The 24,530-nt window shown below is 53.3% G+C and overlaps 6 protein-coding genes across 6 annotated transcripts; 1 reads left to right on the top strand and 5 right to left on the bottom strand.

Moving 5' to 3' along the window:
- Nucleotides 1-596: 596 nt before the first annotated feature.
- On the bottom strand, nt 597-3,149 carry BDP55DRAFT_723323 (class VII chitin synthase; the record flags this gene model as incomplete). The annotated part of the gene is made up of 3 exons (XM_060578731.1): nt 597-2,823; nt 2,888-3,054; nt 3,108-3,149. 3 exons carry the CDS (start codon nt 3,147-3,149, stop codon nt 597-599), a joined length of 2,436 nt encoding a protein of 811 aa, XP_060435426.1.
- A 5,016-nt stretch (nt 3,150-8,165) lies between these two features.
- BDP55DRAFT_541181 (MIF4G domain-containing protein) lies at nt 8,166-12,182 on the bottom strand (the record flags this gene model as incomplete). The annotated part of the gene is made up of 7 exons (XM_060568191.1): nt 8,166-8,678; nt 8,737-9,042; nt 9,102-9,386; nt 9,437-9,883; nt 9,937-11,984; nt 12,052-12,096; nt 12,164-12,182. The coding sequence occupies 7 exons, from the start codon at nt 12,180-12,182 to the stop codon at nt 8,166-8,168; spliced, it is 3,663 nt and encodes a 1,220-aa protein (XP_060435425.1).
- A 2,964-nt stretch (nt 12,183-15,146) lies between these two features.
- Nucleotides 15,147-17,915, top strand: BDP55DRAFT_723321 (uncharacterized protein; the record flags this gene model as incomplete). Its single annotated transcript, XM_060578730.1, has 2 exons — nt 15,147-16,944; nt 17,002-17,915. The coding sequence occupies 2 exons, from the start codon at nt 15,147-15,149 to the stop codon at nt 17,913-17,915; spliced, it is 2,712 nt and encodes a 903-aa protein (XP_060435424.1).
- A 734-nt stretch (nt 17,916-18,649) lies between these two features.
- On the bottom strand, nt 18,650-20,190 carry BDP55DRAFT_723320 (calcium/proton exchanger; the record flags this gene model as incomplete). Its single annotated transcript, XM_060578729.1, has 3 exons — nt 18,650-19,397; nt 19,454-19,660; nt 19,715-20,190. The coding sequence occupies 3 exons, from the start codon at nt 20,188-20,190 to the stop codon at nt 18,650-18,652; spliced, it is 1,431 nt and encodes a 476-aa protein (XP_060435423.1).
- A 709-nt stretch (nt 20,191-20,899) lies between these two features.
- Nucleotides 20,900-21,347, bottom strand: BDP55DRAFT_644342 (uncharacterized protein). The gene has a single exon (XM_060573579.1). The coding sequence runs from the start codon at nt 21,301-21,303 to the stop codon at nt 20,956-20,958; it is 348 nt and encodes a 115-aa protein (XP_060435422.1). The 5' UTR covers nt 21,304-21,347; the 3' UTR covers nt 20,900-20,955.
- A 1,355-nt stretch (nt 21,348-22,702) lies between these two features.
- On the bottom strand, nt 22,703-24,054 carry BDP55DRAFT_710397 (uncharacterized protein; the record flags this gene model as incomplete). The annotated part of the gene is made up of 1 exon (XM_060578153.1): nt 22,703-24,054. Exon 1 carries the CDS (start codon nt 23,780-23,782, stop codon nt 22,703-22,705), a length of 1,080 nt encoding a protein of 359 aa, XP_060435421.1. The 5' UTR covers nt 23,783-24,054.
- Nucleotides 24,055-24,530: the final 476 nt, after the last annotated feature.

Below are 24,530 nucleotides of genomic sequence, written 5' to 3'. Positions count from 1 at the left end.
GCGATACCCCTCTATTGGGTAATACATCGTGTCCATGCCGCGATGATTACCAAATGCATGCCCTTCCCCGGCCCTCTACATCTTGATCTTGATTGTTATTACTTCACAGCATCCAGCAGTCTGCAAACGAACCCGGTCACTCAACCGGATATTTTTTGCTAATGCCATGGCATCGGTAGTCCACGAATTACCCATCACGTCTTGGGTTGAAGGCCATGCTGCAAATGTTATATTGTTTCCAATACAATGTCGCCAGGTTCAATGTCCATTGCTCAATGTCGTCAGTTTGCAACAGTAGGAATGCCTCAAAAATGCATTGCATTATGTAACTATTGCTAATGGCTTGGCTGTCTGGCCACATGATATTTCTTTCCAATGTCCGCCGTGCTAGGTGTTTTACAGCCAGCTCTTGCACTGTCAACGCCTGGGTTGTACAAAAGAAATGGGAAAAAAACTAAAGGAAAAAAACCAGAAACTAATGTTGTCAGGCATCTTGACCTTCTCTTGCTTCATCTTTGTGAGCCCTTTCAACGCCAAAACATGCAATTGTATCCATTCTATCGCACATCGTCGTTGCTTCGACCCCCCTCCCTTCTCTAGTGTCTCCTCTTGGGCGAGTGATCCCGGCTGTCCCGGTCTCCGCTTGAACTTTCACCCTCAGACTGGACATCTTCAAGAGGGATGGTGCGAACCAAACTGGCACGCGCAAGAGGACTGCGCCCACCTCTGGCCGAATGTGTAGCACTCATTCCTTGCCTTGGCAACCCTTCCGAAGACTGCGGCCGTCCGGAAAAGCTGTTGTCAACAGTGCCCATCCGGACATTGTCGGTGTACTCCTGGCCTCTGTCCATCGGATCCGGGGCGTCTTGGTATCCTCCCCGCTTCATTTCAGCGTCGGAATATTCGTATACCTGGCCAGTGGTCGTAGTCTGAGCTCCAAAACGCTTAGAGTTGGACAAAAACTGGTTGAACTGGCTCTGCTGTGCGAGCTCGTACTTCTTGCGATCCTCTTCTCCCATGATACTCTCCACACGACGAGGCATGTAGACTGAGTTACCAGCCGTCTGCGACGACACCATACTATCGAATGAGTCGCGTGACTGCAAAGCCCATGCCGGACCGAAACCACTAGGTCCGGATCGATTAACGGTGACTTGAGAGTCGTCGGCGTTGACGTAGAACCCAGCAGCTGACTTCTTTCTGGCGGCGAAGCGTCCCTCGATTTGCGATGGTGGCTGAACAACACTGTGCTTGCGACCCATTGGGCCCATGTTGCCCTTGCCGCCGGCGATACTCTCCTTTCTGGCCTCGGCGGCAGGGATGAATGATTCGGGCACGATGTTGAGCTCGTCTCCACCTTCCTTGGCTTGCTCGATAGCCTCCTGCGCAGTAGTCTCGGTGTCGGCAGTAGCAGCATCAGCTCTCGGGCCTCCCCATGTCCTTTGACCAGCCGTGAAGATACCATAAACCATGTAAAACCAGTTGAAGAAGGGGTTCAGGACGAACATGATCGGGTACAGCCAAATCTTGTATCGGCGGAGCTTTGCGCCAAAGTACAACATCATAAGCCAGTTGAGTCCAAGCGAAATTGCAATGAAGCCGACCGGCAAGTTGTCAACCTTCTTGGAGGTGGTGATGATAGCGAGGACCATGATGAAGAACAAGAGAGCCGTAGTTCGAATAGTGTTTTGCATGAATCGAACGAGAACTAGGATGGGATAGCGCTTCCAGAGACGCCAATCAGTAAGCATGCAGACTTCGTTGGAAAGGAAACCCAGAAACCAACGTCTACGCTGCTTGATCAAGGATGCGTAGGTCTGGACAGCTTCGGTCTTGCAGAAGGCGGAGGTACACATCTGAATCTGGTACCGCTTTTTGGCTCCGATCATGAACAAATGCGTAAGCCAGCGATCCTCGCCCAGATGGCATTTGGCGAAGTCGAAAAGATCCTCGCATTGCTCTGCTTTGTCGGCAAAGTAGTACTTAGCCATGCGGCGGAAAGCAGAGAATCGAAGCATAGTCAAAGCACCGGGAAGACAAGTGACGGCGCCACATCCGGACTCGACAGTTCGCTCGAAAAGTTGGCCATGAATATACTCCATATCTTGGAGCAGTGTGATCAAGCTATGCTTCTTAGTCGTAGACGTGATAACACCGGTCATGGCCAACATGTCTCTGGGGTTTCCGGGACTCAACTCCATATCGAAGACGAAGTTCTGCAGGCAGGTGGGGTCCAGGATACAATCGGAATCAATGAACAGGATAAAGAGGTTGTCGTTTCTCTTGAGGTAATGCTCGTAAACCTTGTCGATGAGCTTGAAGGTGGCCTTCTGGCAATGACGTTTGCCTCCATGGGGGAATCGCGAGATGGTGATACGGGCGGATCGGTATGAGACGTCGATACTCTTGGGGTATGTCTCCAATGTCAATGGGACACCCATCTTCTCGAGAGTGTTCAAGTAAAGTTCGTCTTCTTGATCACCGTCGAATGAGAGGAAGACGTGAATGCATGAGGGCGGGTAGTCGCAGTCGACGACGGAGTTGATGGCAACAACGAGAACATCCGGGTCTTCCTTGTAAACGGGCATGACGATGACAACTTTTGGTGCCGAAACTTCGTCCAAAACCTGCTTGATTCTCTTCGTTCTTCCGAGCTGGTTGGTAACAAGCTGGTAGACGCAGAAAAGCCATGGAATGGTCAGAAGACCAGCGAAACTCCAGAAAGCGAACCACTGAAGCACATCGACCATGTTCGTTGGCCAGTACTTAACGACAGCACTGGGCAGTGGCAGAGTAACGATCATGATGGGAAGGAAAATGGCTCTGGTAATGATCGTGAGCTCAACCATCCTTCGTACGAAGGGATTGCGTGACAGCCGTCACTTACCTGAAACAAGTGAACAAGACGCCAACAATGACTGCCAATACTCGAATGGACCAATGCTCAGCCTTGACGAAGACCTTCCACAGGCAGTATAGAAATGCGGCAATCCATAGGAACCATTCGAGGATGGCTGCCAGCATCACCAATCCGACAATCGCAGTGTAAACAATCTAGACATACATTAGCCAGCGTTAATGGGCATGTGAGATGCAAAGAAGCTCACATCTTTGGGGGCCCAGTAATTATCGTCGCCAGGCTCCGCCATCTTGACAAGATAACTATAGTCTTCCATCTTGTCTAACGAATGTGTACTGAACCGACGATACACGAGTGGTATGAGCAAACGCAGGCGGGCAAGAAGCCGACCGGGAAGTGCAACTTCAGCTGAATAGAAAAAGTCCACGACGCGGTGAGGGAGACGGGATCGTGCAGATAAAGCGTGTTGTTGTCGGGTAGCTGCAGCTTGCCTGTTCGGCACGTACTATGTTGAAGACTCGTTTTCTTGAACCCAGTCGGACGGGTGTATCGGGCTGGAGTTAAGACTCAAGTTGTACCGTGCCAACGGAAGCGAGGTATCCGAACAGAGTGGTCGGTGACCGCGGAAGGCGAGTTGTGGTCGTTCGGCCGTGAATATGGGCAAAGTTGCCTTTTTCTTCGAGTGAGGTGAGCTTGGGGTGACTTCCAATAGGCCGGATGAGGAAACGACTCACTTCCCAGTAGTGACCGGCCCGTTCAGGTTGGCCACTTCCAGGCAAGAAAAGGTCGGTCGCGACACTCAAGCTCAGATGTGCTCTTATGAGGTCAACGAGTACATCATGAGCGGGGATCAGCAAGAGAGGACAAAGAAAGATCGCGGAACGACGGAGACTAAAAGAGACGCTGAGGAGATAATCAGATGACGGGAGATGTTGGCCGGCTCCTACTCGTCTTAAGAAGCCTGGGGCGCAACATGGAGCAAGACGGAAAAGGAAAGGGTACCAAAGACGGGGGGAGGCGCGGACGGGGTTCGAGGCTCGATAGAACCGCGCCCGTCTAGGATCGATCCGGCACCTCATAGACTGATGGGGGTGGGTGAGGGGGGGGGGGGGGGGGGGGGGTCCTGGATGGTCCAAGTTGAATACCTAGGTGGGTAAGGAGGATGATTGGGTATTCAGCCCAAGGGGATCAAGCAAACAAGCAAGCAAGCAAAAGCAGCTCTCAGGGATCACCCACCTGCGCGGATCACATTAGCCGATTGATGGATGGGCGCCAATGTCAAGCCAGACGAGGCATCATTTGGCGCGGATAGCCACCCGACTGCGCACATGGACGGGGCTCTTGGTATGGCGACCGGCCGGTTCGAGGTGCAAATTGTACGCCTTGCGGGGCCTTAGAGACGTGTTTCTACAGTTTCCTGGACGTCCCCGGCGTCTGGTGCGTGGCAACATTGACGAATCGGGTTGCCATCGTGGCAATAGCCTCGCCCAGAAATGCTGTATCAGTTAACCGGGCGAGATGATTAGGATGGCATGTGGTGCGGCTGTCAGGGCCCTTGGTACGACATGCCTCGTGTCTTCAACTTCCCACGCAGCCGGGTTTTCGACGGAATGCTAATCACGCAAAGGTTAGGTTGGGAGCATCACCCGTCCTCATGGTCTCGTTTAGATCCGCAATCGTTGCTGAGAAATGATGTGCTTCCGATGGTAACGGCGTCTACGTCGGTCAAGGCACTCGTTGCTGGGAACAACTCTGAGTAGGAGAGTGAGACGGACGTGATGATCAACTGTGGAATGCACAGCCCAGTCGAGCCCGTGAGAGCTGCTTTGCACACCTCCTCGATCTAGGACCACCTGTCTGAACAGCCCAGACCTCCTGGGGCAAGTTAGGAAATCCCGCATCCTCAACATCCGAGCATGTTTGTGTAGAATGCGACGTGCACGGCAGGTGAGCCAGGCAAAATCACCGAAGCGATGTGAGAGTAGCAAAGTAGGTATGCGCTGTTGGCACTTAAGCAGGACGTGAAGTTGCATCTACCATACTACCCTTGGTAAGGCAGGGGTTGTTTGTATTAGCTAAGCATCCAAATTGGGTCAAGTCAGGGAAAGGATCAGGGATCAGACGAGCCGACAGGTGGGTCACCAGCACAGCCGGGACATCGGGCGGTAGGGGCCGCTGTATCAAAGAACTTGCGGTGCCCTGTACGGCCATCTTATTCGACCGCCATCGCATTAGGGTGAATGCAGAGCATCACCCCAGGGAAATAAGGTGAAGTGTCTCTTTTTGAGTTTGTGATGGAATGTTCTGTTCTCACAGTGGATAGTCACGTACTTTAGACGCCGCAACCCGCCCGCTTGTCCCTGCGCGCAGTTGCTGTAGAAGCCATTCCGGTTGACCTTTGCCACTCCGTGACCGTCACCTATCAAAGACCAAACAACGACAGATGCCTATTCGTTTTTCCTAGAGCAGTGGAGGCAGCATCACCAAGGAAAGCTTGGAGCATGTCGAGAACCGAGCGAGGCAGCGAAGCAAGCTTCAGGTTGGTAGGTATACTGGGGCTAGTGAACCCTTGTTGTCAAACGCTGAGAAGATGATCCCTGTCCGCTGAATTTGACTGAGATGACGGAAGGAAATACTGATGATTTGCATCTGGGGGCTTCCATCGCACTTTGAAGGACAAAACATGCAGGAATAACGGGAAGGAGATTCCTTATGATGGGCGTACCTACCTCCCTCAAGGTCACTCACTAGGTACTAACCTTAGGTAGGTAGGTAGCCACTACGGAGTACGTAGCTAGCACGCTGAACCTTGCTGGAGGCGCTAAGACGGTTCGATCCAGGGGCAGCCAATCTTGCCGACGACGATCCCCCCTCCTGTGGGGAATTCTTTCCCAAAACATCCATCGCGCTTGTCTGATTTCACTTCTCCAAAGTCGACGAGGCAAGAGACGAAATTCTCCGATAGCCATGCTACCGCGAATGATCCCGTCTATTTTCGGGCCAGAACCAAAGTGGGCTTTTGTTCTAACCTCTGCCGCATTCGAACTCTTCCACAGCCCACACAACCATCTTCCAAATCATCTACGCCAACTCCGGCCGTATCCCAAGGCATCTATCTGACCTCAAGCTTCCATTACTACGGATATCTCGATTCGAAACACACATGTCTACAGCAAGACCCTGCCCAGTTCCTCACGTCCTTAAACTCGCTCGAATCATCCTTTACTGATCCATCCATCTTCTCGTCCGCCAGTCCAAGGTAGGCTCAGCGTTACCGTGGTCGGTGCTGAACATCTCTTACCTAGCCGGTGGATATAGACATGGTATCATACAGATTCCACCCCAGGACGGTCCGTGGACGTCCGAGCAACCCAGGATCAGCCGGAATATGATTATTTCAGGACACACTGGGACAACGGCGCCATACGCCCACGCGTGCCTCCAGAGCACCCCACCTGCCTCCAGAGCACCCCTTCAAGCACTCCTTGCTACTCCCACTCATCTTCATCCCGCTCGGCGATGGCATCACGCAGGCGACAGATAGTTGTTTGCGGCCTTGATTTGCCACGCGATCGCCCGCCGCCGCCGACTCAAGTTTCGACTGTGGCTAGTAACCTCATCAACCACCTCAAGTCTGAGAGCGACATGTGGTTGCCTCCAATTCCGTATTGTCAGCAGTTTAACGCGGTACTGCTGATAGCCTGTCGGTCAAGTCCGCAGAATACAATGCATCAGCAACATCCCTCTCTCCGTTTGCGATACCTACCTTAAGTTGAGGCAGGCGTCGCGAGAACCTCGACATCGGACGAATGAAGGAAGCTTATGCACAAACAAGGTCAAGGTTCGGCCCAATAGTGCTGCCCAGCCATGTCAAGCTGTCGCCATCGGCTTCGACACGCGCACAGGGTCCTGTTCGTCTTTTGCTATCGCCTAGACTTTAGATGTACACCTTTGACCTGCATGAATCTCGGAGCACACCTTCGGCTTCCTCGCAGTCCGTCTTGCGTCCACCGGATGTAGGTCACCTAACGTCCGGTCGCGGCTGCAGTCGCGATGCTGTTCTGCTGAGTAGCTGCGCGGCAACGATGGCAGCGCCAAATGCACAGCATGCTGTTGTCGGGACGTTTCCTGCAGCAAAGGAAAAACAAATTCTCTACCGAGACTGGGCTGGCCAGCTTCGACGACGATGCAACGTCAGCCTATTTCTTCAAGGTGAAACGAACGATGGCACCCTCTCCAAGAAATGGTACTGCTTGTGCCAACTGAAACATGTGCACTTCGTATTTCCTCTTGCCCACAGCTAATGCTTGCCAAGAAGCACCATCGAGTTACATCAGATCTAGCACCGTCAACCAGGGCCATGACGCTCCACTCCACTACACGCCAATTCTCGAACCACACATTGGGGTCGACTACAAGCCACACCCGCAACCAGCCTGATCCTGCGGATTACAGCATTCAGCTGCAAATCCTGCGAGAATACAAGATCAGGCTATCGAGACTTTGCTACAACGACAAGACCAAAAGTCACATTCACGTTGTCCTTTTCCCGCTATGCCCCTGCGGGTGAAGCATTTGGCCAGACTCGCCCACAAGAAGTAACAATGGCCAACGTTTCCTGTCATGTGTCTGCGCATGCAACTGTTACCTTCCTTGATATTGGACATCTACTTCTCTCTATCAAAAGAATGTTGAATGTGGGAATCCTCCTCTGTAAAGAAAAGGCGGCAGTAGTAATCCCTGTGTCAATCTACCAGAGCGATGGCTTCAGATCTTAAGAGGTACTGTACCACTTGCTTAGCTGGTGTGGTAAAGATCTGCTCTGCACCCCATCCATTCCACCTGGCATTCCTCGCTCCTTTTATCGTCACTTTCAACCACGAACTACGATCTCGTCGTTGACTGGCCGTCCTTGCAATCCATGCCTCTTCATCCATGTGAATCCTATACGTCAACCATTGCCGATCGCTGCTTGGATCGTTTACTTGTCAGTCTGCCATGGGTTTCGGCTAGACCGTAGAGCTTTATAAATTTGAAGAGCCAATCGGTCAGGCGCCTCCGGTAAGCTTCATTGACGAGGGTATACTCGGCTGCGTTTGGTGCCTCGCATGGATTGTCTGCCTCGGTAAGCCCCATGAGCCATCCTCCACCTCGGAAGTTTTGGCAGCTGCGGCAACCTCCGGCGGGTTGTGTCGGTGGCGCCTGGTAGACTACAATAATGTGTTTCCTCAGAACCTAGTTCTGTATGATGGTGCGTTCTTCACGTCCTGTAATGGAAGCGAGGTTTCCTCATCGTTAGCAAACTCTACTGGCACTTGCGAACCCGGCGAGGCTGTTCCTTCCGATCCCCCGGTCTGGGCGTAGAGTGCATGGCCGACATGTGACGCTTGTGAACGATGCCGCGATGATGTGTTGGAGAAGTCTCTGACTGCTCTACATCGTTGCCAGCTTCTACGTCCCAGTTGGGGCGAGGAGTATGCACCCGCACAAAATGATTTCCACGTTGGGTTGATGATTCATACCAATCAACGTCACTTAGCTGAAGCTTGCGAACCCGTTGTCCGCCGCGGTCCTTTCCGCGATCTGTCCGATTGTGGTGGTAGGAAGTTGCCTTCTCGTGGCCTGCTTGGGGGTTGTGAATAACTGTATGTGCTTTTAGTGGTTTTGGGCAGTCGTTACCATCCTGATCCTCGTTCTCGCGAAGATCGTAGTTCAAGACAAGGTTCTTGATGCGTTGCTGCTCCTCTCTTTCGGCTTGTTGCTGAGTTTTCATAGCCACAGCAAATGTTGAGTCGGAAGGGAGTTCTACAGTTCGTGTCTGCGAGGCGTGTCAGCAAAGCAAGTGGCTGCACTCAATTCACCATGACTCCACGCACCTGCTGGCGGTTGCCCTTCTTCGTCAAGAGCGAAAAGGCCATTGTACTACTGGGAGCGGGGACGCTAGTATCTCCAGAGTCAGGCCCGGTTGCTGACTCCTTACTTTTGCCACGGACGGGCAACGGCACGTCGAACAAGGGCTTGCGCTCGAATTTGCGAGATTCGAGACTCTCGGCCATCATCTTGGCATATTCACGTTCAAACTCGGCCTCGGCTTCCGGATCAACTTGCTCCTGCTGACGAGTGACCACGATGGCCTCATCCTCGCTGTCGGAGTCCGCGTGAGACATGTCAACGTCGTTGTCCTGTTTGTACGACTGATTAGTGACGGTTTGGACCAGCACGACCTATGTACTTCTCCTACCTCAGCTTCTTCGTCAAAATCAGACTCTTCTTCATCAGCTTCCGGCTCAGGCAGGTGTTCATCTCCATCCTCATCGTCCGAAGATGACCCAATGGATGCATCATCGGCCTCAAGATTCTTGTCGGCTCCTGACACCTTTTGATCTTGAGCTATGGCAAGTTGGAATGCCTTTGAAGCTTCTTCGAGGTTGGTTGCCAACTTCCACTGCGGTCGTGTAAGAGCGAAGGTATCTTGAACAATGAACTCGATATCCATGGGCAACGATTGCTTGGTGTAGATGTAGTACTATTATGTATTAGTCGATGCAAATGAACCCCAAATTCACAGACACAAACCTGGAAGAAAGACAAGAAATAGTCTAGCTTCTTGCCAGCCGCACCCTTGGCAAAATACATGCCGCATGTCTCCAAGATAGTCGCAATCAGACGAATACGGAAGAAATCGTCGGGCAGATCAAAATGGTTCAATCGTCCGGGAATGGGCGGGCCACCGTGACCAAACGTCATGATCTTGTACATGGTGTCGAAGACGACTGGATGCTCGACCATTCGATAGTTATAGAGCTCACCAATGTACTTGACCTCGGAAATCCTTCGCTGGTAGAACTTGAAGTCGTTCTGTTCCAGGCCAAAGCAAATCGATTCCATGACAGTGTCAATGACCCTGACTACGAAAGCTGGGTGATAGCGGTAGATCGCGCTGAGGAGAATTGCGAGAAGATGGATATTCCCGTACTTGACTTTGCCTGGCTTGGAGAAAACCTTTTCGAGGATGTTGACGACCTTTTTCAGGTGGTTAACTTTTGACAACACAGCAAGAATAGATATTGACTTACCTCGGCCTCCTCCCAGTGAAGTCTGCGAATCTGCTTCAAGACCTTACTGTAATTACGCTTAGTCATATCCATGTAGATCAACTTGCGAATGAACAGCTCCATGGGAGTGCGCTCCTTTTGCTGAATAGCCGGACGGTCAGGAGGGTCAACGTAGTAGACGGCGTTCTCAATGAGCATGCGCTCGGCTTGGCCAATGTGCTGGACAGACTTCTTGCGTTGCAATGTCTCGAGAAATGTTGCCATGCGTGGTGAGGTCTCTGGGTTCCGCAGAAGGTACCGCCCACAGTTCTCTAGGAGATTGCAGATAATCTCAATATTCATCCTCGAGAAGTCGTCGAGGCTGACCTTGAGACAATGAAACACAACATGCTCTGGGACGATGCCAAATTTGGTCAGTTCAGCAAGGTAACGAATGTTGCTCAAGCGAACTTGGCCGAGGAAGTCTTTGTCCTTTCGTCTCTGCAGACTGCGAAACTCGGCATCAAGGTAGTCGACGAGACCTTTGGGGATATCCGGCATGTATCTACCCAAAGTAGCAGCGAGCCTAGCCCATGATGGCAGCAGGTCGCCGCGACCTTTGGGGACTTCAGTCAAAGCCTTGATCAGTCTGTTACGCGAGGCTTTCGAGTTGAGGTAGCAGAAGTCGATAGCGGCTTGGTCAATGACATCCTTGTTGGTGAGATCTGGCAGGCGAGCCAACACTGCATCCACCTGAGCGCCAATCGTCTTGTTGGCAATGGAGGTGGACTGGTCTTCAGCGGCGTCCGGGACCTTGGGCAGTTCAGCTGTCTCGGTGACTTCCACTTTCTTGCCCACTTGCTCCTCGTTATCGGACTTCTTCTTCTTGCCGTCGTCCAAGAGAATGCCCGGAACTTTGCCCTTGAGATCGACGAGATTTTCGTAGAAGCGTCGCTCATCTTCGTCTTCCCATATTCCAGCACCGTCACCAAGACCTCGAAGATAGTCACCGGCTTTGACCAGACCGATCGAGCCATTGGTGTTGCCCAGCGAGTCATCGCTCTCCTTGAGATCAGGCATATCAGCGCCAATGGCGTCAGCAATGGCCTGAGCATTGGCTACCAGCCGCTCCTGGGCCTTCATTTGCTTCTCAAAGTTGGCCTGTCGATCTTCAAAAACTTCGCCTGACTTGACATAGGCTTCGGCGTTACGGCGAGCTTGAGAATGAATCGATTTCTGGTCTCGGACAACATGGCTCTTGACGTCCTCGAAGTACTTTTTAAGGATTGTCTTGAACTTCTCTTGAAGCTCAGGGGGCGTGACCGGCTGATCTTCGGTGTCGTTGACTTGGTCTTCGCCGCCACTCTCGCCGTGCACTATTCCGTTGGCGGTCTTGGTCGCACCGTCCTCCTCGACAGTCTTTCGTCCCTCGGCTACCGTAGACTTGACGCCCAAGATATCCCAGCTGAAAGCCTTTACGAAGATGACGAGTAGAGGCAAGTTGACGTGTTCCCGATCGTGGCCTAACAGATCCTTCAATACCTCGAGAGGGAAGGGCTCGGTAGCGCCGCTCCTGTTTGCCTGCGCTCTAGGCTTCAGCTCGGCAACCTTGCCCGTGGCGCCCTTGGTAGCATCGTCTGGCCGTGTAACGTCATCGAGGGTTCGCAGAACATCAACCAGCCAAAGCTCGGTGACAATGCGCAAGAGCACACGCTGGCGCGTCAAGCGCTCTTTCTCCTCCTTCTCGCGAACCTCGGGTGCCAACGACTTGAGCAAGCTCTTGTCGGGCGTTGCCATTCCCTTCCCAAGCAGCCATCCTAGGTATTCGGTGAACTCGCTAGGGCCAAAGCGCTGGTGCAGAGCGCTGACGATTTCGACGCCGGCTTCGATCTCGCCGGGGGACTTGAGTCGGCATAGACCCTCGAAGCAGGCTGAGACAATTTCGGAGAGGTACTTGTGCAGGCTGAGGGTGCGGATCTCTTGGAGGAAAGTGTTTAGGGTCGCGGCTGATACGGCGGTTCGAAGGCGCTTGATGAAGGCGGTATTTTTCTTGAGAGATGAATCGAGAGATTTGCTGACAGCAAACAGATCTGTGTAGGAGAACCAAGTCAGAGGAGGGGTGTTGGGTATGGTGGGGTTTGGACCTGATGTACGAACCTTGCTCGCCATCCCAAGCGCGGGTGTTCAGGGAGCGCAATTCACCTGAATGATTGTTAGCAAGGTGTCGAATAGTAGAAGAGAAGGCGGCGGGCGAGTGGGCAGAACTGACGCTTCCTGGCACGATCCATGGCGGATCGTGAGAATCGGGTGTTGTATATGCAAGGGTTGAGAGCGGACGAGCGCTACATAGGGCAGGATGGCACTGATGATGTCGGGAGCTGATGCTATGGGATCGAGTGTTGTAAACGAATGTGACTCTGCGCGTCAACATGGGCCGGCATCGGTAAAGTGGTTCGCAGCGGCAGGCCTTGCCTGGAGGGGCAAGTGGTCGTGTCGGTTCGGGTTCGTGTGAATGGCGTCGTTGGCGATCGTGTTGGCGGTGCTGAGAGAATTCTGGACCTGAGGTGAAGGTGAGGAGCCGTCGGGTGGCCTGTCGCTGCTGGATCTGCACCAAGTCAGGGCAGCGATGGTGGCGGTTGCATTTAGTGGGTTTTTGGTAGCGAGCGACCTTGGAGATTCAGGAAGGTCGCGGAGAGCCCTCCAGGTTTTGCAATGGGGAAGGCTGCACAGGGTCACAGGCGCCTTGCAGTGAGAGTTTCGGAGGGAGGAACTTATTCAGCGCATGGGTCCTGCTGTGGATTGCCTGTAGCTTAGGTGAGTAGGCACACCCAAGCACTGAAGGTAGCATCTGATTTGCCGCCTTGGGTGTCGCATTCCACGGTCATCTTGGTGGTCCGGGCGGTGAGCGTCATGACCCGGCGCTTTGGGTACCTTTGTCGTTTACAGGCCCACCTCACTTCCCACAATCACCTCACTGAGCACTTAGAACCTGGATGATTGTCGGAAGGATTTACGTTGATGCGGAAGTGAGAGAAAGACGGGACCATCAAGCCTCCCCGTCACGATACTTCACGAAGTTCAAAAATATCACCTAGTCAGTCGCTTGAGAAGTCTTCATATCGACTAATGAGTGCTTACTACCTAAAGCACCGGTATATGGAGATTTTAAGCCAAACTTGGGAACCCCAAGCTTGGGTGAGTCTTGCACATTTCTGCCGAACGCCCATTTTTGTGGCTTCGCGATGAATGCCTCTCTCTCCACCTACGGGCTCAGCCATGAGAATGAGACGTGCTGCCTTGGAGGAAAGATGGAACGAGTTACGAACACCAATCCAGAGTCAACATGCTGATGCTCAATTACCACGAATCAACATCTCAATTGGCCAATGGCGGGTGTACCAGGATCAAGAGCGGAAGCCTGCCAATCCTATTATCGACAAATCAGCCACAACACCACACGTATAGTTTGTGACTAAAACTTTACGCAATACGGAAACACAAACGCTGAAGGTGTGGCTGGTCCAAACTTCTGGCCTCATCCGAGGCTCTCCTACGTTGAGTCGCACTGTTGTCTGTAGAATCAAATGTCACGCAGCGAACGATGAAAAGTCATTCACTGCCAGCCACGATGTTGCTCTCCAGATTCGCGTCGCCACATTCACGGGGCGACGCTAATCATGAACCACGACATGAGTGTTACAGGCAACACGAGAGAAATCTCCGCAAACCGTCGTGATGGGAGTCAAGTTGTGCGACGTGCCACGTTGATGACCCTAGGATGACGGGGTCAAGAGACCTAGCCCGACGACAGGTGAACGATTGTCAGGTTGAAGATTGTAAACCTGTTATAATGCATCACTGAACTTGTCAATAGTAAAACAGATCTCACCACCCTGCTGACCATTACAGCATTGGTGCGGCAGTTGCAACTGATAACCAATTCCCGTTTTTTAGCTTGAACAAGCGCAATAGGTCTACAAAATTAGATGTGAACATGATTAAGTGCGGCCTCGAGAGACGAGGTAAGTACGGCTCATGCGGCCGCCAACCGGACGGGCATGGGCAGAGAACCCCCCCTCCCCCGATCCGGGATCCTCTTAACCCTTTCCACGGGCCATTCCCGGACCCAGGGGCGCGTGGATCCCGATCGGGGTTCCATTCGAACCATTTGACCAATCCAGGACCTGGAAATGCCGAGCCGATAAAGAGAGGAAAAGTCGAATGAAGCATCTCCGCTGAGATTTCCCTCGTCCGTTGCTTTGAACCCTTATCGCCCCAATGGCATCAGTCCAACCGCCAACGTCAAACTGTCCAAGAGAAAAATGACGCCAACTGATAAGAATCCCGCTCCAGCCTGCCAGTAGTGTTAGTGTGTGTCTTCTTCCGCGGAACTCTTCAACACGTAGAGCCCACTCCCTTCCTAGCTGGAATGTTACATCTCCTCGCCTCACGCCGTCCTGTGCCCGTCGAATAGGGTAAGTCGCCAGGTTCGGGGCCGTCTGGTCGATCTCATTCGCCGGCGAATCGTCTTTTCACTTACACGACACTTTCACCAAGGCCAACGAGGGCACTCAAGCTAAAGTCTCTGGCGAGGATGGAATATGGCACGGCAGGTTCTGTACAAGGGCGGGACTTTCTCTAATTATCTTATTGTGTACGTTCTTGTCCACCCGTCAGCGACGCTTCTCGGAAAGATGATCCTGCCTGTCCACGGCCCTTTCCCGATGAGCCTTTATCTTAGCGTCACCTCCATCTGATGATGCGATGTTGTACTATCCCACCCGATCCCCAAGCAAGGCCTAATATCTTTGGCCATGTATCCGTACGAAGTACTTGCCATGTCATGTCATGCCATGCAGCAATTCCCCATCCCCCTCGCCCCCTGTCGTGCGTCTGGCCCGCCCACACCACAGACACCAGACTCCGGCCCCAGGAAATCCAATTCTCACCTCCACCAACCCAAACCCACTCATCACTGTTACTTATTCCATCCTTGCCCGGCGTCCGTAAATTCTCTCTTTTCTCTCATGATTTCTGACTATCTACTCTGCTCCATAGCGACTTTGCATCGAGCCTTGTTTTTCTCGTTTGATACTTGAGTAATTCCTACCTAGTGTCTAAGCAATTTGATGGCTAGCTTATGATTGTCATCAACGACTAAGACAACTGTTACCCGGAGGCCTATCCTGCTCAGCTTCATCCACTCTTCCTCATCACGCCTACGAGGCATTCATAGACAGCGATTATCAACCATGGATATTCTCCCCGCTCCTGGAATGATATCCTTACGGGAATCACACGCCAAAAAGGAGCTCAGCTTCCCTCCAAGTCCGGCAACGACAGTAAGAGAGGGTCAATCTTATAGCGTCGACGGCGGATCAGACTGCTCAATATCAGGATGCTTATTAGACGAGGTCATCGTTGAGGGGCCCCGCACATATCCCCTACCTCCCAAGTCCAGAGTCAACAAGGTCCTTACGGAAGACCTCAAGACACCCGACAGCCACGTCACCCGAGATCCTAGACTCATACGGTTAACGGGACTTCACCCTTTCAACGTCGAGGCTCCCCTGACCGAGCTGTACGACGAAGGCTTCATCACCACCAAAGACCTGCATTATGTACGCAACCACGGTCCCGTGCCAAAAGTCGACGACGAGGACATGTTTGACTGGGAGTTCACCGTCGAGGGCCTGGTCGAGAACCCCATCAAAATGACACTCAGAGACCTCATCTCAGACTACGAGCAGATCACCTACCCTGTCACCCTCGTATGTGCTGGCAACCGCCGGAAAGAACAGAACATGGTTAGGAAGTCCAAAGGTTTCTCATGGGGCGCCGCGGGCCTGTCAACAGCCATTTGGACCGGTGTCTCCATAGGCGACCTGCTCGCCAAAGCCATGCCCAAGAGGGGCGCCAAATACGTCTGTTTCGAGGGCGCCGACAAGCTGCCCAACGGATACTATGGAACGAGCATCAAGCTCAACTGGTGCATGGACCCCAACCGCGGTGTGACCGTCTGCTACCGCATGAACGGCGAGTTGCTGCACCCCGACCACGGAAAGCCAGTACGCATCATTATTCCCGGGCAGATCGGCGGCAGAAGCGTAAAGTGGCTCAAGAAGATCATCGTGACGAAGGAGCCGAGTGACAACTGGTACCATATCTACGACAACCGCGTGCTCCCTACCATGGTCTCTCCAGATGCCAGCGCCGACCTCCCGGAAGTGTGGAAAGATGAACGTTACGCCATCTACGACCTCAACACGAATAGCGCCACCTGCTACCCTGCGCACGACGAGATTCTGCCACTGACCAACGGTCCAGAGTCCTACAACGTCCGCGGATACGCGTATGGCGGTGGCGGACGACGCATCACCCGAGTAGAAATAACTCTAGACCGCGGGAAGACCTGGCTCCTCGCCAACATCAACTACCCCGAAGATACGTATCGACTCGCTCCCGAGGGCGAAACCCTCTACGGCGGCCGCGTGGACATGGACTGGAGAGAGAGCTGCTTCTGCTGGTGCTTCTGGGACCTGGACATCCCCGTCGCCCACCTCGCGGACGCGGCGGACGTCATGGTCCGCGCCATGGACGAGGGCATGATGGTGCAGCCGAGAGATATGTACTGGAGCGTTCTGGGCATGATGAACAATCCGTGGTTCAGGGTCGTCATCCACAGAGAAGGGCACAGCCTTCGTTTCGAGCACCCCACGCAACCGGCTCTCATGCCGGGCGGGTGGATGGACCGCGTCAAGAAGGCCGGTGGAAACCTGGCCAACGGGTTCTGGGGTGAGAAGGTCGAGGGCGAGACCGACAATACCACAGAGCTGGAGCCTGTCAAGGAAATCTGTATGACCAAGGACACTGTCAAGCGGGCCATCTCCATTGACGAGCTGCGCCAGCACGAGGGCGAAGAGGAGCCTTGGTTCGTCGTTAACAACGAAGTGTACGACGGCACCCCTTTCTTAGAAGGCCATCCTGGAGGTGCAGCATCCATCTTTGGAGCAGCCGCGCAGGACGTATCAGAAGAGTTCTTGACCATTCGTGAGTTTGCAGCCATCCCATTTTGCAAGGTGCCTTGTTTTAACACTATCCCTCAAGACAGCGAAAATGCCAAGGCCATGATGCCTCAATACCACATTGGCACCCTCGATTCCGCAGCCCAAAAGATTCTAAGCGAAGGCGAGGTCGTAGTAGTAGACGCCCAAGCCTCCCCTCGCGCCGTCTTCCTCCAGTCCAAGACCTGGACAAAGGGCATCCTCTCGAGAAAGACGAAAATTTCCTCCGACACCAAAATCTTCACCTTCACCCTTGAACACGCCAACCAAATCGCCGGGCTGCCCGTCGGCCAGCACCTCATGATGCGCCTCCGTGACCCCGCCACCCGCGAAGCCATCATCCGTGCCTACACACCCATATCAGAGGGCACCGAACGGGGTCAACTCCACGTCCTCGTCAAGATCTACTACGACGCCCCCGGCGGCCAGCCGGGCGGTAAGATGACGCAGGCCCTCGACGCCATCCCCGTCGGCCACTTTGTCGACTTCAAGGGCCCCATTGGCAAATTTGAGTACCTCGGTAAGGGGTTATGCTCCATTTCGGGGAAACACCGCACCGTGAAACGATTCGTCATGATCTGTGCCGGCTCCGGCATCACGCCAATCTTCCAGGTCCTCCGCGCCGTACTCAAAGATGAAGCTGACCCGACGACGTGCCTCGTCCTCGACGGCAACCGCGTCGAGCAGGATATCCTCTGCCGCGCGGAGCTCGACGCCATGGCCGCCGCCGCCGGGCCGGATAAGTGCCGGCTGGTGTACTCCCTAACGAAACCCGCGCCGGAGTGGACGGGGCTGACGGGTCGCATGGACGCCGCCTTTTTCGAGAGGGAGGTGGGCAAGTGCGGCGGCGGCGACGATGAGCTCGTCCTCGTCTGCGGACCGGAACCGTTGGAGAAGGGGGTTCGCGCCAGTCTTGCTAGCCTCGGATGGAAGGAAGACGATTTGTTATTCTTCTAGTCACTGTCCAAAAAAGTTACGGTAGCCAACTCTGCATCTTAGGGGGCGTCAAAACGCCCCGTTCGCGTGACCCCGGGCCCACGGATCTCGGAAGTTCGGCACACAGGTCCCCTCCCTGGTCAGCAGACAGAGCCGCCACCGCGCCGGGCCGTAGTCTAGATGGAGGGTGTGGGTGGAGTTTGTATCAACGACAGAGCATCTAGAGAGATGGAGAGTTAGGTAGTTGCAGAGAATCGAGCATCTCCGAAGGGAGGCTTTAACTCAAATCTTTTTGGTCGGGGGCGGAAAACCGGCATGTTTACAAATTGTTGCTTATCAGCGGGGGGCTCCTTTCAGTTTTTAACGGCGTATTTGGATATCTCCGCGGGATGGGGGGGGAGCAAGGAAAGATTTCGCACACAAGCTTCGCTTCGTTTGCACTTACACGCGTGACATGGGGGTGGGCGCTGCGGATACCCAGCCGATATGTATCCTTCCTAGCAATGCAATATCAGACTGATCATGGCAAGTTCTGTCTCACATCTCATTATGCGATATAACGTGTAGAGCCATTGGGACTAAGGCACTTTGCATGTTGCAATTTGACCAATCTCTTTGATTATACACCGTTGGACTCCCCGTAAATAGTACCTCCCAGAAAAGAAGAAATCATGTACATTTCTTTCGTGACTATCGTTATTGTTATTTCCTTTTCTTCCCATCCCATTCATACACATACATATCCCCACGCCGCCTCAATGGCCCCCTTCCGCACCCCCACCCTCTGCAGCAGCACCGCCATGTAGCGTGGGATAGTAAAACGCAGCCACAGCGATAGCAACGTAAATCGTCACGCTCAAGAACCCTTCGAGGTAATTACTCTTCTGATCCCTCAAGAAATTTCCAACCGTCAGGATAGCCAAGATGAGCATGCCAATATCAAACACCTCAAAGACGAGATCCATGTGCTTGTGCAGACCCCACGCGACGATAACCACAAGCGGCGCGTTGAAGAGCGCCGTCTGCAGCGTGGCGCCGAGGACGTGCGACAGCGCAAAGTTCATCTGGTTGTCCCACGCCTCGTCGACGGCCGTCAGGTGCTCGGCGGCCTTTTCGACAAGGGGCACGAGGATGAGGCCCATAAATGGGTCCGAGATGTTGTGTTTCTCGACAATGGGCGCGATCTGCTCGACGAGGTAGATGGCCATGAACGTCACCAGGGTAATGGAGATGACGAGGGCGACGAGGCACTCAGTCAGCGTCAGCTTAGGCTTGTTGATGTCCTTGCGCTTGTCGTGATCGCGCTGCTCGTCGTGCTCAAAGATTGCGTCGTAGATTCCGTGGTGGGTGCGGGCTTGGAAGTATACGTAGACGGCGTAGGCGATGATGAGGAGGCAGGATACGATGCGGGAGATGTGGCGGGTCTTGCTGCCGAGTTCTTCGACCGTGAGCTGGTTTTCGAGCGAGTTGGCGAAGAGGGTCGGGATGGCGAGGGCGACACCGCTGGTCACGGTTGTTAACATCGGGTGAACATCGTCAGTGGAAAGGTTTCTACTTACGCTGTGAGGAGCAAGCCGCTACCTGCCTCACTGACAACCTCGCTGAACTCGGCTTCATCTCGTCGCATGCCGCCGGCAATGAAGCACAATCCCAAGCAGAGAAGCATAGTTGCCAAGATGGATCCCAGGATGGCAGCCTTGATAACGGTGAACTGGTCTCCGGCGAGAAGTACCATGAAGAGGATGATTTCGACAATGGATCCAAAGCTGCGAAATAGAATTAGCATCATATACTGCGGCAGAATAACGGGCTTGGCTCACGTCGTCTCGATCAGCACGCCAAAGACGTGGCTGACTTTCCGGGAAAGCTCCTGGCCGGCGAAACCAACCATGTTGGCACAGGGGATCATGGCGATGTAAGTGAGGATGAAGATGAGGACATGGTCGTTTGGTCGGATGTATCGAACGGCAAAAGCGGCAGGTACAAATGGCCAGAGGAAGTTGCAGAGTAGGGAAGCTCGACTTGATGATTTCCAGGAAATCTTGAGGAACTTGAAGGGGTGAAATCCCCTGCGGCCACTCTCGCCGGACGGCTTGACTCTGACTTTGCTACCTGGCGGAGGCTTTCGGTGGAGGTGCCCATTGTGACTCGGCAGCTCGTCGCCGCCGCGGGAAGAGTAGTTGGAAGTGCGTGCCTTTTCGGGAGGGATGATGGGGTGGTTTGATTCTCGTCGCCGTGATCGTCCATCGGTTGACGATCTGTGGCTCTGGCGGTAGGGTGACCTCGGAGCCGACATGACGGCGGTTTGAGTCGTCTATGTTTGTCTAGACAGGATATACTATGTATTTGCTAAGGTGCTTCACTTGGAGGAAGTGGGAATGCTGTGAAGGCGGGAAGTATATCTTATATGGAGTCGAAGAAGGCGGGTACACCGAGGTTGTATCACTGGGATGAGGAACGGTGAAGAAGTGTGGAACAGCCCCAATACCAAGACTTTTGACAGTGTGGCTGGACGAACAGCAGATGGGGGAAGGGGGGATATAATAAACGGATTTCCAAGAGATGGAGAAGAAGTGAGGGCCCTTCGTTCCCCAGTCTTGATCAACGTGGTCCAGTCCGTCGGTGATGTGGTGGCCGCGGGTAGTGGTAGCGGTAGCAGGGGTTGTGTGTTCAAGGTTGTCCGGGGGGGCTGGGCTGGACCGGGCCTGGGGGGGTTTCGGGGCGAGTACGTTTCAACTTGAGCTTTCTCTCTCTCGCTGCTGACCAGTCGGTGAGAAGGGGAAACCTGAGTATGAATCTAGGTATTGTCTTGTTGCTGTTGTGCAAGTGATGCTTGAACTGTGTACGGTGGACCGGTGGTTTGAGGGGACATCAATCCGAAAGAGAGCAAGAGAGTTCGTGACATGTTCGGCTTCGCAGCATATGTAGCAAGGGGAGCCGAAGAAAAAGAAAAAAGGTACGGATACACATGCAGACTCAATACTAGCGAGAGAAACCTTGCTCGGGGAGGGAGGGAGAGAGAGAGAGAGAGAGAGAGAGAGGCGTGTTGAGAGTCGGTGAATCAAGGCACAGCCAAGCTTGCTGTCATGCCAAGAGCTCTGACAGAACCCCTGTGCATTGTTGGACGAGTGGGAACTTGGGAAGAGAGAGCGACGGCGGGCGTACGTGTGTGTGTGTGTGTATGTATGGGTACACCTGGCCAGCTGGCTCGTTCGACGGGCGCCGCCTGAAATGCCGTGAAACCAAAAGTACAAGATACTTTTTCCCGTCCGTGTGTGAGGATGCGACGCGTGAGAGAGAGAGAGAGGTGGTAATTGGAATTTGAGTCCTTGGTAAGGTACGGACGATAGGAAAGGCAGACACGCCCTGCTTTCTGGAAGCCTGGTCCATTCGTGTATCGAGGCTTCATGTTATGTTTTGGTTTGTTGTTGTTTTTTCACCTTCGCGTTGTCCAGACTCCAGCCAGCCTGCATCATCAAAAAGAAGCGACACCACTCACAGACTGGCGGTAATGCAGGCAAGGGGGGGGGAGGGAGGAAATATTCGCCAAGACAAAACGTCGTGCAGATAAGCAGCAGCCCAACGACGCCAAACGACGTCACAAAGCCATCGCAGACCCCTGAAGACCATCAAAGTCCCGGAGCATTTCCCTAATAGAATGCAACGCCAGCACTGAGTAGGTACCTTACTGCAAGTTGCTGCAATCCTGCACACTACCGTCACTACCGTCACTACCGTCTTCCTTCCCTCTTCCTCCACCAGTTAAAGAGATTGTGCCAAGACTTTCATTTCAAGATTTCTCAGAGTTCCACGCGCATCCAGCCACTGCCTTCATCATTTTTTCTTCAAAAGTTGTCCATAATCAATGACCACGCTGACATGGGGGAACGTTGCTTCTCATCTCCGTCCTCCCTTCTACGGATAGTGTCACTGTCTGGTCTGCCACAGTAGTCTCCCGGTTCCTGGTAAAGTGCCGAGGCTTCTCTCAAAACCTCAGCATCTGGGCAAAGTTATGCAGCAGGCGGGCGGGCGTCCGATGCGTCTAACTGCAACCCGCCCTGAAGTCGCAAGGAACCACCGTCCATACAATTGACTTTTTTTCGGACGGAACACAAAGTAAGGACACCTGAACTTTCCGAGGGAGGCAGCCAAGCACAGACTTTTGACGGAACGCGCGCACAACACAAGGGGGCTGAGGGACGGGGAAGAGGACGGGGGAACGAGGGAGGCTCAACTCCAAGAGACCTGGGCCTATAACGCCCATTGTTCCGAGAACCTACGATCGGTGCCTACTGTAGTAAGCAAAAACCAAATGTCGAACCAGGTCAAACCAAGATGAAGCCGATATGAGCCAAGACCAGCCAAGAGGAAAAGACTCACACTAGGATCTCCCCAAGACGAACAACTGGGTCTGCCATCGACAAAGCCAAGCACCCAAGCAAGATGCCACGAGCTTCCACACAGCCTGAGACACCGTCGCACAGCGCATCTCCACCTCCACCCCCCGATGAGCGAACCGTTCCATCCCAGCTTGTCCCCTTGGCAAAAGCTTCTTTGATCTGCCTGCATTCACTCTGACTTTCCATTGCATATCCTGGTGCACATCCCCTTTTGGTCGACCGTAATCGTGTCTTTGGTTGTATTTTCTTCTAAAAACGAAATCTCAAAACGCCCAAAACATCCAAAACAATGTCCACTTCCTCCCAGCCAGCCTCGCCAACACTAACCTTCTGGCGTTCTGACTTCCCGCACTTCCCGTGCCGTAACAACCGATCCGCCGATTCTACTTCCAACAGTTTGGAAGATCTCTAGGCGCAAGGGTCCACTCCCCAATGCCATTCCAACTTCGTATTCCCAAATTCCTCCTGACCAAGGAGTAAAGTAGCGGCCTCTGCTTGTGCTCGGAAGCTTCCAAACCGCCATTCCAGCATTGTAACCTGGGGTCCAGTCTGCTTGCGAACCAAGACGCTCTCTGTCTGGTACTCGAAGTACTTTGAGAACCAGTGTTCGAGCTCATTGCGTTTGACCAACCCAGACGGGCCCGGGATTAGAACAACCCTTGAGTTGCTGGTGTCTGGCTGTGCAGCAGACTTGGTTCTGTTCCAGACAACTCTAAGACGGCGCCCTCCGACAATGAGCCTTCCCTGCTTGATGGCCTTAAAGCAATTCTCAGCGCCAGCCCGGTCAAAGAATACCATCTTTGCTGCGGCACAAAGCTGCCCTTCAGCTGGTTTGGCAGCGTTGATGACGGCTGCATAGACTTTCCCCACTGGCGCACAACGAGCAACAGCTCCCAGCAGCATCGTATGAGTGCAATTGGCTGGAAGTTCGGGGATGAAGAGTGCTGTGTTCTCCTCATCCTTGCATGCCGCACTTTGATTGCGAAGGTTCAAAGCGTCGCCAGCGTAGTTGGACGGCAGGTTGTAGAACTCCTTTGCAAACCGTGAGATCGCTTGTTTGTGAGGTGCATGAGTGACTTGGCCCCGCTGCTCAGCAACCATACGCATTGGAGCAAAGCCTCTGCTATGGCTTGTTGTAGTTATTTTGCTGGCGTTGGAGGGTTGTGTGTCGATGCAAACCAGCTGCTCGACGTCGGCAGTGTTGGAAGGTCCAGCTTTGAGGGTGCCGTTGAGGGAGCCTGCAGCTGATGCTCTTCTAACCATGGTGCCACCTTGAATTCCTGTAGTCTTGCTTCCGCCACGACCGAGACCGCTCAGACTGCTGCTGCTGCTCGTGCTGCCACCACTCTTGCCACCAACAGCAGCTGTGGCAGCCACAGGAGCGGCAGAGGCCCTTCGAGCTTGGGCATTCTCGAGGTCGAGCCGGGCCAAGCATGACGCCAGGACCTGGTCGTGGGGAGCAAGTCTTTGAGCATCGTTCTGAGCCATTTCTATCGTGAATGTCAGTGAAAATTCAAGTTGATAGGGCACAAAGAGAGCGATGTACTGATTGCTGTCTGGGTGCTACCGTCAATGGACGAGGGCGCTGGTTTGAGATGGAGATACTTGATGCCGAAAACATTGGGGAAAGCTTTCGGTCTAATGTAAGTTGATCAACGTCTTGACGCTTAACGTATATGATCGTGCAAGAGAAAGAGGTGATAAAGGCGATCTTAAAGCTAAGGTCGAAGCGTGAGTGGAAGCGTGAAGGAAAAAAGATGGACGAGAGAGGAGAGGATAAGAAGGGGGATACATATAGGAATGAGAAAGGAGGATTCAGTCAAGGGCAGTTCGTGGGCGGTCTTTAGGCTGTCGAGGGAAAGAGGGAAGGAAAAAAGGCATCACCCATGGGAGGGAGCGATGGGGTGAGGTGTGTATTCACATTACTTGAATATACCCTCACGAACGGGTCTCTCCCTCATCTGATGCTGCCTGCCTGTCCTCCCTCACCTTATGATCAGCTTCACGGCCCTCAACAGCACGAAAGGCTCTGGAGGTCGACGGGTAGAGGGTCTTGATCTTTGACTAAATTCTGCAGTCTCTGGTTTACATCAAGGTTCCGATCACTCGAATTCTGGATTGGTAGGTCCGTTCATTTTTGCTTTCACCTTCACCTTTTTCATCCCAATCGAAATGTCTACTGAAGTGCTTAGAATTAGACTAGACGATGATGGTATCTATTGAAAACCCCAGGTGT

This window comes from Colletotrichum godetiae (assembly GCF_030913485.1).
Source record: "Colletotrichum godetiae strain CBS 193.32 chromosome Unknown BDP55scaffold_3, whole genome shotgun sequence".
NCBI lineage: Eukaryota > Fungi > Ascomycota > Sordariomycetes > Glomerellales > Glomerellaceae > Colletotrichum > Colletotrichum godetiae.
Note: the sequence above shows the minus strand (reverse complement) of the source record. Positions and strands in the feature narration are given on the sequence as shown.